At 43.2% G+C, this 14,131-nt stretch overlaps 1 protein-coding gene across 1 annotated transcript in view; it reads right to left on the bottom strand.

Annotated features, from left to right (window-relative positions):
* Positions 1 to 14,131, bottom strand: part of pou2f3 (POU class 2 homeobox 3) — a 36,289-nt gene that overhangs the window by 19,859 nt on the left and 2,299 nt on the right. Inside the window, exons 2-4 of the mRNA XM_043676398.1 lie at positions 2,967 to 3,001; positions 642 to 749; positions 176 to 281 (exon numbers count right to left, since the gene is read on the bottom strand). Of these exons, the coding sequence (XP_043532333.1) occupies positions 176 to 281; positions 642 to 749; positions 2,967 to 3,001 (249 nt within the window). The remainder of the gene's footprint in view (positions 1 to 175; positions 282 to 641; positions 750 to 2,966; positions 3,002 to 14,131) is intronic.

Below are 14,131 nucleotides of genomic sequence, written 5' to 3'. Positions count from 1 at the left end.
TAAGTTGCCACATAACTGTTCACTCAGAATGAACTCAATAAAACATCTTCTTGCCTCAGAGCCCACCCCATTTCTTATGTGCTTCTCATTCCTTATCGTATTCTCATCATGATGAGGGATGTGGCATAGATGCATCTTGCAGTCGGTTATTAAGAGCAGCAGGGACGGATCTTACCTTGTTGGCTTTGCTGTGTCTGAGGGAGGAGAAATGTTGCTGCTGTCTGCAAGTGATGTCCAGGTACCACCACAAGTTGCTGCAGCGTGTGAAGTGGTTGCAGGTCCTGGACAGAATATAGCATGGTTAAACATCAGACTGATGTCCCCAGCTCACCCCACCCCCATACCCCTCAGGTGTATGTGGACATCTGTAGAAAAGTTCAGCAGTGTTGAAAGCTCTCACTTTAAAGAAGGAAAGTTTCCCACCGTGAGGATGTTAGGGATTCTAAAGCAATCCGAACCCCTTTCTCCTTGCAAAGCTCTGGACTGTGTAAACCCAATATCTATATACAAATTCCCATTAGAAACACTTAGCAGGGAAGGTTACAAACAAATGAGAGGGATTCTGATTTTCAGAGTAACAAATACCCCACTGGACAGACTGTCTGTACAGATGGATCACAGTGACCTGTACAAATACTCACCACTGACATCGAACTGCCTGACACAATGGGAGGAACCTCACAGCTGTGAAGATGAGCTGCCTCTGCTGATACCTGTGCAGAAGAGTCACTCTGGTCTTCAGTTTTGATCTATAAAGATGGGAGGTAACTGGCGTCAGACATCCTACAAAAGGTTTATACAAAATAGCTGCATTGCTAACAGGCTGCAGATACCCATCTCCCGTATCCATGCTATTGTGTTACCTTTAGCATCACGAACTCCTCTCCTGCACAGCATTCGCTTATCTGACACTTTATTCAATGAGTTTTGGAAATCAAACTGCACTACATCTACTTACTCCTCTTTTTCCACCATATTCAAACAAGTTTAGAAAATTTGATTTCCTTTCCATGAAACTACATTGACCCTGCCTGGTTGTATTATGATTTCCTAAATGTACTGCTATTACCTTTTACTAGAATCAAAAAGAAGTTACAGCGCAGACAAAGGGCAGCTAGTGTCTTAACATCAGATTCCAACATTTCCCCAAAGTACAGATTATTAGGCTAATTTACCTGCAATTTGATTATAGTATTTGTGTCCTCCTCTTTTCTTGAATATAGGTGTCACGTTTCCAGTTCATAGTTCTCCAGTCTGCTGGGATCTTTCCAGCAGGAGGAAGGTTTGGGAGAATTACCACCAATGCATTCACTATCTCTGTAGCCTCTTCTTTTAAGTCCCACAGACCATCATGGTAAAGAGACTTAATAGCCTTTAATCCTACCAATATTCCTGGTACTGTTTCGCCCTCTAATGATAATTCCACACACCCCTGGATTTTCTATTGTTACTGAAATGCTTTTAGCATCTTTTAAAATGATGACAGATGCAAAATACCCCTTTCCTAAAACAACACTCCCTGATTTATTCTTTAAGAGACAAACATTTAGCTACTCTCTACCTTTATATTCATTCAAAGCTTTTGCTCATCCTATTTCTCGCTAGTTTACTCTAAGTACATCTGTTTTTAAAACTTATTCTTCATTGGATTTCAAAAATGTTCCCAATCATCTAGATTATTTAGAATCGTCACAACGTTGAAATAAAAACAATTTGATTACTATCTAACTTCTTTAGCTAACCACAGATGGTTCATTCTTCTTATTCAAAGCTCTCTTTCTTAACAGAATACATCTTTTGCTAAATAAAACAAGATCATTTCCATAAATTTTGGCCACTACTCATCAATCACATTTTTAAATCTATTGTCCTAAAACTCAAAATTTATGAAGATAAAACTGACTTGAGGTAATTACAAAATTAAGATACTAGTTTCAGGAGAAATTTCTCAGCCTGAGACCAAATGCAGCATGTGTTAAATGTCAACTGGATGTGTAGTCACAGGCCCGGAAGCAAACTGGTTCAACTGGGTAAATTTGGACCCCACCTTCTCTCTGTATGCAAATTATAGCTGCTCCAGGTGCTCATTTCCTGAGCCCAACCACAGCCGTTTGAGATCACTAGAGCAAACCACTCTGAAAATAAAAGGTAAAGAGTACCAAAATGGCCTAAAAATCCAAACTATGGAAAGATCCTCCCTTTAGGAGCAAAGGGACTTCAGCTAACTAAACATCTCAAAATGTCACTCTGCTTCTAACTAGGATCATCTGAATTAACTGCTAACAGTACAAGGAGAATCTACAAGAATACCCATTCTCCAAAGGCACAGACTTTTTTTTGATGCATTTCAATGCATAACAGATACCTTGTTGTACTCAGTCCCCGGGTAATAACTCCACCCCACCAGGCCATTCACCACATTAACCATATTACCCCATGGCAGGAGACAAGATTTCACTTAAAATTTGCACTGTCCCTATCAAACACTCCCACAGCATGTATAGCCCAGGTCAAATAGAGCAAAATAAAACACAACTAACTGCCAATGTTGGAAATCAGAAACAAAAACAGAAATAGCTGAGAGAAACACAGCAGCTGTGGCAGAAAGAAAACCACCAAGTCCACTGACCCTTTGTCAAAAAGTTCTATCAATGCTGCCAGACTTGCTGAGTTTCTCCAGCACTATGTTTCTGTTACAGAGACAGTAAGCCTCCTTCTATCATTGCTCCAAATGTCAGAGTTATTAAGCAGAATTTGGAAGGAATAGACTGCAATACCAACACTCCCTGTGTTAACAGAATAATAAACCTGATCTGAAATGTACAATATGATTGATATCCAATTGTATTTTGAATAGCCCATCGTTTGCACTTTGTTTGGTATTTAGTGGGTTTTTTTCAAACCTTGGAATAAAAAAAATTTTGTCAAGATATTGCTACATAACCTCAGGCTGCACATCCACTCACCTGTCGAGTGAAATCCAGGCCGTTTCGTTCAATACCTGACAGAGAAAAAGGAAGGTATAAATACAGAGTATGAGCTGTAGTCTAAACTACTAATGTATGGGCAGAGTGTGTGCAGGAAATTTGGCATCTGATAATATAGGACATACAGTTACTCCACATTCACTCCACACACCTGGCTGGGTAGGACCCATTTAAGAGTCACAGAATCAGAACAATTACAGTTCAGGAAAGTATTCAGCTCACTGCGTCCACGCTGGCACACTCCAGGAGAGGGAGTGTTACATCACCACCCTCTCCAACATCCCTGTACACTCATCCTTTTCAGACATTTAGCTCTTTGACCTCTATCCTTAACACCAAGCCAATCACTCAATACTCATACAAAACACTTGATGCTATTAGCAATGTTGGGGGCAGGTGGGGCAAGGGGATGGATGACAGATGCTGTGATGCAGGAGTCGGAGTTATATTAGAAAAGGAGAAGTGGTGCAGAAAAGGTCTAAAATTGATTGCACCATATTTAGAGTGAGCAAGGCATTCGCTGGAGTCAATAAGAGGTCGCGCAATTATGCCAGAATGAAAAACCAAAGGAAAAATTCAGCAATCTGACAACATCAGTGAAGAGAAATCAGAGTTAATGTTTCAGATCCAGTGACCCTTTATCAGAAGGGATGGTGGCAAGGAAAGTAATGCTTTTTGTGGGGGGCGGGGGCGGTTAGGAGTAAAAGCGATAGGTGCAAACAGAGCCCAAAGATAAAACCAGTTGGTCAAAGGAGTGGGTCAAGGTCCGCCTGGGAGAATGTATACCTGCTAATGGGGATTCAGTAGCTGACAATGGGTTGTGTGGGGTACTAGTCCGTGTGATGACAAGGCACAGTGTGTCGGGTTAGGGGTAAGGACATGGGAGAAAGTGCCTCAAGCCTTAAAATTGTTGAACTCGACATGGTGTCCTAAAGGCTGCACAGTTCCCAAGCGGAAAGTGAGGTGCTGTGCTTCGCTGGAGCACTGCAGTGATCCTGAGACAGAGATGTTGGCCGGGGAACAGGGGGGGGTGTTGAAGTGGCAGGCAACTGGAAGCTCAGGGTCTTTTTTGCGGACAGGGTGTAGGTGCCCTGTGAAGTGGTCACCCAGTCTGTGTTTTGTTTCCCCAGTGTACAGGAGACCTCATTGTGAGCAGCGAATGCAGTTGACTAGATTGTGTGAAGTGCTTCACCTGAAAGGTGTGTTGGGCCTTTCAATAGTGAGGAGGCAGGAAACACAGGGACAGGTGTTACATCTTCTGCAGATGTAGGATAGGTGTCAAAGAGCTGTGGGGAGTTTTGGAAGTGAAGGAAGAGTGTACCAGGGTGTCCCAGAGGGAATGATCCTTTTGGAAACCTGACAAGCGAGGGGAAGGGAATGTCTATATGGTGGTGACATCCTGTTGGAGATGGCAGAAATGCCAGCAAATAATCTTCTGGATTTGGATGCTGGTGGAATGGTAGGTGAGGACAAGGGGGATCCTATTGCTGTTGAGCGAGGGAAGAGGGAGGGTGAGGGCCAAAATATTGGAGATGGGTTGGATCCATCTGAGGGCCCTGTCAACCACAATGCTAGGGAATTCTCGGTTGAGGAAGGTGGACATTTCGGAGGCCCCTTTTGTCGAAGTTGGCATCATGAGAACAGATGCAATGGAGACAGAGGAACTGGGAGAATGGAATTGAGTCTTTACAGGAATCAGTATGTGAAGATGTATAGTCAGGGCAGCTGTGGGAGTCAATGCGTTTGTAGTGGATATTGGCAGTCAGCCTAACCCCAGAAATGGAAACAGATGTTGAGGGAGGGAAGGGAGGAGTCAGAGATGGACCAGGTGAAGGAGAGAGCAGGGTGGAAATTGGAAGCAAAGTAGATAAATATTGCCAGTTCCAGACAAGAAAGGGAAGGAGAACTGATGTTTTCATCAATATACCGGAGAAATTTGTGGGTGGGATCCAGAGTAAGAGTGGAACAAGGAATGTTCCACATAACCCCACAACGAGGCAGCCCTAACTTGGAGCCATGTGGTTACCTATGGCCACACTGTTGACCAAAGGGAGTGGCAGGAGTTGAAAGGGAAGTTGATCAGAGTGAGAACAAGCTTGGCCAGGCAGAGAAGGTGGTAGTAGTGGATAATGTCTGAATGATGATTATTATGTATGTGGTGATTGCATGTAGTGTGGTAAACAAAGTGGCTATTCAACTAGAGGTGGCCATATGGAAACGGGTTGTTGTGTCAATAACAAAAGCCTGGCTCAACAAGCAGGACTAGGTCCTAAATATTTCATGATACGAGATGTTTAGGAAAGCTAGGGAAGGAAATAAATAACTACTAAAGATAACTGAAGAATGCTGATGATAAAAATGATTTAGTTCATAGAATCCCTACAGTGTGGAATCAGGTCCTTCAGCCCAACAAGTCCAACTGATCCTCTGAATAGTAACCCATCCAGACCCATTCTCCTCCCCTATTATCCTATATTTACCCCTGACTAATGCACTTAATCTACACATCCCTGAACACTATGTGCAATTTAGCACGGTCAATCCACCTAACCTGCACGTCTTCGGATTGTGGAGGAAACTGGAGCACCCGTAAGAAACCCACGCAGACACTGGGAGAATGTGCAAACTCCACACACAGTCTTGGTTGGAGCTGAAATCACACACCTAGGTGTTTAATGTAGGCCATCAATTCATGGGTGAGGGAAGGAAACAATCTTCTTTTTAAATTGCAGACAGATTCAAAAACTATATAGTTTCAGAGGATATGGACATATCTGGCCCAGGTAAATTGGAATCAGAGTATATGAAAAACAGAATTAGACAAAACAAAATTAGTGCACATGATAGACATCATATTGATAAACTACAAGCGATTTTAGCTGAATATAGAAAGTTCAAGGATGATGGCAATGAAAACGCAATGAGGAACAAAGACTAAGTACAGAGAGATTGGCAGCTAACGAAAGGAAATCCAAGTGTTCTCTTATTAGATATCTAAATAGTATAAAGGAGTAGGGTTAATTAGGGCCCTGAAAAGGGATTTGCACATGGACGCTGGGACATGATTCAGTTCGTGATTTATATCTTAACCAAGAAATTAGATCATCCTAAGAATGAAGAATCTGAGAAACTGGATAGGATAAACAGACCTATAAGAAAGGCAGCTGGCTACGTAATGGACCAGACCAAACCCTCTCAAACCATTAAGAAAATTGCCTATTTTAAAGAAGGTAAGTGCCAGGCATTGCAATTTGATTGGTCAAACTACCAGCCTTGATGCAAAACACGCTTTACTTGTATACAATTGTTAAAAGTCAACAAAATAGAGAGAGGAGAAATTGGAATAACTCAACTCGATTGGAAAATTTAACTACTAAATGGTAACTGTTCAAATATAGTAACATCCCACAAAACACACCCTTGGCAAAGGCAAATTCAGAAAAAGAGATTATCTCACATGCAATTCTAGCAACAGGTAGAGAACCCCAGATTTTAGCTGGAATAGAGAGAGGAATAACAGCCTCTACATCCAGCTACAAGACCCCAGCAACTGTTATTACTGTAAAACAAAAAAAAGGGTCCTGGGTCTGTGGGAGCTTGAGCCAACCCATACAGGCTGCTTCTATTGTTCCAACATTATTTTTAAAAACCCAAGGCCTCACAAGCCATTTACTTTATTGGCTTTGGAGCAGACTACTTTCTACCTCTGCCCCAATCTTTCTTCACAAAAAAGTACAAATACACCTCTTAAAGCCATAGTATTTTAAAGGCGTACAAAAGTTGGCAAGTCATCTGAACAAGATCAGATGCAAGCCAAGACACTGAAAAGCAAGAGATAGATCATATTTTCCAACCCTCTATAGAAATAGGACAGTGCTGAAAATTACACTCTTGTTCAGATAAAGGATAGAAGGAAAAAAACTATTATAGGCCAGCAAGTTTAAGAAAAAGTTTTGAAAGCTGTGATTTTAAGAGAAAATCATTTTATTTAACAGTCGATTAGACAAGCAGGAGTTAATGGAAGGTAGACAGCATGGATTTAGGTCAAACACGTTTAAGTATTTTAGTTTTGGATGAGTGGAGAGGATTGTTGCAGGAAATATGCCGAATTCACTTCCAAAATACATTTGATACTTTGCCACTCAGGTTTAGCAGTAAAGAATCTTCAAGCTGTAAAAGGGAGAGGAGCAGAACGGATACAAACAACTGGCAGGAAACAGTAGTGGCCAATGATTATTTTTCAGACTTAATAAAGATATATAGTGGGGTACCCCAGGCATCAGTATTAGGATGACTGTTGTTTTCTTGATCTATCTGCTAATCCTATCGCTTACAGAGTTTGCACACTAACGTCCAGAAGAGTGGCCTTCTCCTGTGCTGTGACCAATGATTTTATTCAGCTCTCTTCTCCAGATATCATTCACAAAACGACACAAGCCAGTTTCAGCTATTCAGCTGCAAATGACACAAGAGCCAAGTCTGGTCTTTTCATTTCCACATCTTAACAACCCCTCCTCAAAATCTACCCCAGCCTCTCACCCCACCAGCCCCACGCTGAGCTTATTTCCAATTCCTTGTGCAAATAATTTCAGCCAGATTTTTCATTCAAATCTTCTTGAATGTGACATTTCTCAGTTGAGTGTTTTACATTCTTTAGGCGCTTCAATCCCAATGCACAACATGAACATTTAGTACACATGACCAGAAAATGTTTACATTCCAATAGAGGCTATTGGGTGTGAGAGTGGGGGTGATGGGACCTTGGAAATCATGGCTGCAAGACCTTAGAGGGTGATCATTCCCCACTGTCCTGGGGCATCAGCTGCCCCCGAGCTTTCACAGGTCCTCCAGGCACAGTCCCTGTTTGTCTCAGTGAGCGTCCCAAGGAACAGACCATAGAGCAGGGTTCTGTGACACAGAACTGCTCAGGATGAACTCGACACAAACCATGCATCTCTCTCCAGACTTCCTTTGCAAGCAGGAGATGTGTGAGTGTCTACCCCCTCCCCCAGCCACTTCAAGGGTAGCGTGTGGTGGTACAGTCCCACCAGGTGTACGTCATAGATCTCACAGGTGGTGCCCCTCTCACCACCAGCCATGCAATGTCTTGGTGCTTGGTGGAAAGTTCTGGTGATGAGGTGTTTTGCCGAATGACTGATAATCTGCTCAGGAAACCATCCGACAGGATCCACCCTGTCCTTTTCCCACAGGGTCTTGAGGACGCTAGGTGCTGACCACTTCCTGATGGACTCATGGTCAAAGGGGTGTCTCTTTGGAACGGTCTCCACAAAGGACAGTAATATGGAACAGTCCAACTACTTGGAGCTTTGACGGCAGCGAGGCCAGGCCCAGCCCTTGCAACACCGGGGACGGGTAGAGCCTCAGTACATAGTGACACTTGGTGTTTGTGTATCGAGAGTGTACACACAGCTTGATGCAGCCACACACAAAGGTGGCCATCAGGATGAGGGGGACGTTGGGTATGTGCTTCCCCTCATTATCCTGAATTTTGTACATTGTGTCCCTGCAGACTCGACCCATCTTAGGTCTCTAGATGAAATGGAAGGTGGCTCAGGTGACTGAAACAGTTCAGTTTTAGGGAATGGGCCAGACCTTCGCCATGTACAACAGAGAGAGTGCCTCATTCCTGATCACCAGGTTTTTACCCACAATGGAGGGGGAGGGAGGGGGCTCCTAAAAGACCAGTTTCTGCCTCACCTTGGCGATTACTCCTCCCAAGATGGTGTGCATGCCCCGCCCACTTCAAACTATATTCCCAGCACTGTCAGGTGGCCTGCCCTTACAGTGAAGGGAATGAAGGATTGGTCAGCTCGGTTCCCAAAGAGTATGGCCTCACTCTTGCCTCGATTTACCTTGGGCCCTGAGGTTCGTTCAAACTGGTCACAGATGCACATGAATTTGTACACTGACAGTGGATCCGAGCAGAAAATGACAACATCATCCACGTACAGGGAGGCCAGGAATAGTCACCCCTCTCAGGATCACATCCTTCCTGATGGACTCAGCAAAGGGCTCTACACAACACACAATAAAACAGGAGAGAGTGGGCAGCCCTGCCTGACTCCGGATCTGATCAGGAAGGTTTCGGATTCCCACCCACTGATTAAGACTGTGCTAATGACTGTGGTGTAAAACAGTGGGATCCAATTGCAGATTCCCTCCCCAAAGCCCATTTCAGAGAGCACATCCCACATGCACGAGTGATACCATGTGTGAATCCATGAGGAAACGTATCATCACTCTCATCTACAAGCAGAAGGGAGAAGAGAGGGAGGAAATTATAAATTGGCAACCAATCTCACTGTTAATGCAGATTACAAAATCCTGTCAAAGGTCATTGCCAACCGGGTCAGGTCTGCTCTGGGATCGGTGATTCACCCTGACCAAACCCATGCTGTACCATGCAGGAAGATCGCTGAGAGTCTCATGCTCCTCAGGGATAGGATCGCCTACATGCAGTACAGGGGGTGGATACCTTCCTTATCAGCCTGGACCAGATGGCAGCCTTCGACAGGATATCGCACACATACATTTGGGAAGAGCCCCCCCCCCTTCTGCTTTCCTCCATAATCCCAGGGTCAGGGAAAACTCAATCATCTGGTGGCACTTGCTGCATGTATGCACATCGGCGTGATGGTGGCTATCATCATCATGGTCCTCTTTGACCATCTGTAGAAGATGCCTCTGATGAGCTCTGTTTCTGTTTTTTTTTTATTTTTCAAAAATATACATACTCATAGAACATCTTAAACACATACATAGTCACACACATACTTTGGTTCTGTAAACAGTGTTTACATATTGAGAACAAACAAACCCAGTATTCACACACTGGCCTTTAGCGGGATGGAGTTGGCAACCCAGAGCCTGCTTACGCTATAGGCCCCTTCCCATTACTATTAAACTGCCTCTGCATTCATTGAGCAGCAGTTTCCTCCCTCAGCCAAACAGTCCATTGCCGGAAGAGGCGGTGATGAAGCCTGAGATGTGAAACTACATGAACCTAAACTGTTTGTACAACATGGAATTCTGCAGAAAGACAGCAGCTGGAAATGGTGCCTGATTTGAATTTCAAATGAGCTCTCCTTTGCTCGGACACGGCCAGGCCGCCTCCAGCTCCAACATGGAAATCAGCTCCAACATGCAAATCACCCGGAGGCCACTCCGCCCCTCCACCCGGGACAGGCAAAGGGAGGGAGCAAAAGAGAGTGTGCAGGGAGCCCGGACAGCAGCCTCACTGGCCCCTGGGGAGTGGGGGTGGGGGACACTGATAGTGAGGCATGGGACATTTTAATAGGACCCTGTTGAAAAACTGTGATTAAAAATGAATTGGGTCAGTTCCTGTCTCAGGGGCTCCTGAGTCAGACAGAGACAGAGGCAGAGAGAGGTGTCACAGCAACAAGTTAAAGTAACGAGCTGTGCTAGTTTTACAGAGCTGAATAAACATGCAAATGAGGAACTGTTCAGTAAAAACAATGTATTTAGGATCCGGTTATTGAGCCTTCTCCTGGAGACAGCTTCAAAATTACAACAACGCCTCATTCTGCAGCTCCACATAGGAATCCCAGATCCGCCCGCCGGGAACAAAAGGCCATTCGGCCCGCTGTGATTGCTCGCTCGCTTTTCAGTTAGATCGTGGCTAATTATCTCCATATACCCACATTATCTCCATATCCCGTAGGCCCCACGAACCTATCGATTGTGTTGAACTTTCTCAATGACTTTCTCAATATCCAAAGCCCTCTGTGACAGAGAATTCAAAAATTTCACCAACTTCGAGAGAAGAAATTCCTCCTCATATCAGTCTTAAATATTGACCCCCTATCCTCAGGCGAGTTCCCTGGTTTTAAACTCACCAGCTGGGAAACCTCTTATCTATTCCTACCCTCTCATGCCCTGTAACAATTCTGCAAGTTTCAATGATACCTCTCATCATTGTTTGAAAGTTGAGAATACAACGACAGTTCCTTTTTGTACGACAATCCCAACATTTAATCTGGATGTATCCCATTAACTATCTCCGTGTAAAACCTTCCTTTGTTAAGTCCCCGTCATAAAGCCTTTTTCCACGCTGTAGACTTCTTTGGTGCAGACTTGATGGACCAGTCAAGAACCACCCTTTACCTATTCTCATCTCACTTCCTAGCACTTGGTCCATAGCTTTGTATACCTTGGCATCACAAGGGGACCAAAACTATACACAATACTCCAAGACCCTTTGCAACTTCATTCTTGCACTCAAATCCCTTGTAAAATGAAGGCAGCATAATATTTAACTTCCTAATACCCTGCTGTACCTGAATGTTACTTTCTCATGGACAGATACTCACACTTCCCAACTGCTCACCATTTAAGAAATATTCTGCCTGTTTCCTTTCTACCAAGGAATGAATACCTTTGCAATGTTCCAGACAGCATGTTCACATCACCTGGTGTCCTTGACATCCCCTTACACTCTCCTCAGATCTTGTGTTTGCACCTGATCTTGTCTGTACAGCTGTGAACCTCACATGGATCCTTACAGTACCCCAGGTTAAAGCCAAAATTGATCTGTTTATTTCCACTGTTTTATTACCAATTACCAATGCTCTATCCATGCTATATTTCTCCATTCTCAAGCTTTAATTTTGATTATTAAATTCCAATGTAGAACCTTACCAAAGGCCTGAGAATCCAATACATCACAATCATTTGTTTTTAATCAATGTCATAAGTAATTTATAACAAACAACCCAACCAATTTGTCAGACTTGATTGTCCTTTTATAAATACAAACAAACTCTGCCCAAATTTACTATTTTATAAACATCTAGTTACTGCATCATTTACAATAGAATCTAACATTTTCCCCGAACACAAAGTTAAAACAAATGGCTCTATAATCCTCTGCAAGAGGCCTGGGTTCAAATCCCACCTGCTCCAGAGGTGTATCACCACATTAATAGTTCTTCATTTCATTACTGTCTCCAACACCCCATCACCTTTGGATAAAGTGGTGTTATATTCATCACTTTGCAGTACTCAAACATTTCCAGAATTTTTAGAATTTTGCAAGATTACCACATCTACCATTTCTGTCTAGGGGACCTTTTCAACAGACTGGAATGAAGCTCATGTGAAACTTCAATCCAGTTTCCTTTTCAAGCACTACCACATTATAATAATAATACATCTTTTATTTACACAGGAACTAGAACTCGAGAAATATCAGAAGTAGACAATTCAGCTCCTTGAGCTTATTTCATTATTTAATTTCCTCAGTTTCGTAAGTCCTTTGGTCACCTAATACTTCTGGCAGATTTTCCTGCAACTCCTATGACACCAAACCCAAATAACATATCTGTCATTTTCCTATCCTTTACTAAATACTCTTTGCCTCTATCTATAATGGGCCCAATTTCAGTTCCGCAATCTGCATGAAGACTATAGCAGCAATAAAGAGAATTGTCCAAACACTCATATGGCCCTTAGTTTCAAGAATGGCATTGGTCCTCAAAATCCCTATAGTGGGGAAACAGGCCATTCAGCCCAACAAGTCCACACCAATTCTCTGAAGAGCATCACACCCAAACTCATCCTCAATCCTATCCCTGCATTCCCCATGGCTAATCCACCTAACCTGCACATACCTGAACACTTTGGCCATGTTAGCATGGCTAATCCACCTAACCTGCACATCTTTGGACTATGGGAGGAAAAAGGATCACCTGGAGGAAACCCACACAAACATGGGGAAAATATGCAAATGCACACAGACAGGGCCCATGAAACTTTACAGCTTCAGCTCACCTAAGGTTAAGGAAAGCATCTGATCCTTCATTGTCTCAATTAGTGAACAAATCATTGATCCCTCAGAGGACAGGTGGAGGTTCTGAAGTAGTAAGTGTTAACCAATTTGTTGCTGATACATCAGCCTTCCATATCATTGATTACAATCAAATTATTTATCAAGACTGAAACAAAAAGTTATTGCTGGAAAAGCTCAGCAGGTCTGGCAGTATCTATCGAGTGAGAAAGCAGAGTTCATGTTTCAAGTCAAGTGACCCTTCCTCAGAACTATTCACAAGGACGATTGTGGTACAGTGGTAGTTTCTCTACCTCTGAAACAGGGGACCAAGTCCCACCTGTTACAAAAGGTGTATAATGACTTCTCTGAACAAGTTGATTAGAAAATAACTAATCAAACTACTCACAAAAGGATGTCTGATCTTCACTATAGGGAGAGGCTGAACAGGTTGAGGCTGTTTTCCCTGGAGCGTCGGAGGCTGAGGGGTGACCTTATAGAGGTTTATAAAATCATGAGGGGCATGGATAGGGTAAACAGACCAAGTCTTTTCCCTGGGGTCGGGGAGTCCAGAACTAGATGCCGTAGGTTTAGGGCGAGAGGGGAAAGATATAAAAGAGACCTATGGGGCAACTTTTTCACACAGAGGGTTATACGTGTATGGAATGATCTGTCAGAGGAAGTGGTGGAGGCTGGTACAATTAGAACATTTAAGAGGCATTTGGATGGGTATATGAATAGGAAGGGTTTGGAGGGATATGGGCCGGGTGCTGGCAAGTGGGACTAGATTGTGTTGGAATATCTGGTCGGCATGGACGGGTTGGACCAAAGAGTCTGTTTCCATGCTGTACATCTCTAAGACTCGATGACATCCACCATCTTATTTACTGTACTCAGCAAATATGACAACTCAGAACTGGGCATCCATGCAAGACAATAATGACAGTAGATTAATTACCTGGACTGGATCAGTCATGTAATGGTAGTGTAGATTAAAGTAAAAATCACACAACACCAGGTTATAGTCCAACAGGTTTAATTGGAAGCACTAGCTTTCAGAATGACGCTCCTTCATCAGGTGATTGTTAATTTTCCAATTAAACCTGTTGGACTATAACCTGGTGTTGTGTGATTTTTAACTTTGTACACCCCAGTCCAACATCGGCATCTCCGAATCTAGATTAAAGTATGTAGACTAAAAGCTGCACTTAATTTTCCTAGCATCAGCGGTAGTTTCCTTTGTGTAATAAGTGGCATACCTTCAGCACTAGTGTAACTTTGACTTCTCCTGAAGTCGTTTTGAAGACTTGTAAATCCCAAATTGGACCACAGCAATGAG

The sequence above is a fragment of the Chiloscyllium plagiosum genome, chromosome 35 (assembly GCF_004010195.1).
Source record: "Chiloscyllium plagiosum isolate BGI_BamShark_2017 chromosome 35, ASM401019v2, whole genome shotgun sequence".
NCBI lineage: Eukaryota > Metazoa > Chordata > Chondrichthyes > Orectolobiformes > Hemiscylliidae > Chiloscyllium > Chiloscyllium plagiosum.
Note: the sequence above shows the minus strand (reverse complement) of the source record. Positions and strands in the feature narration are given on the sequence as shown.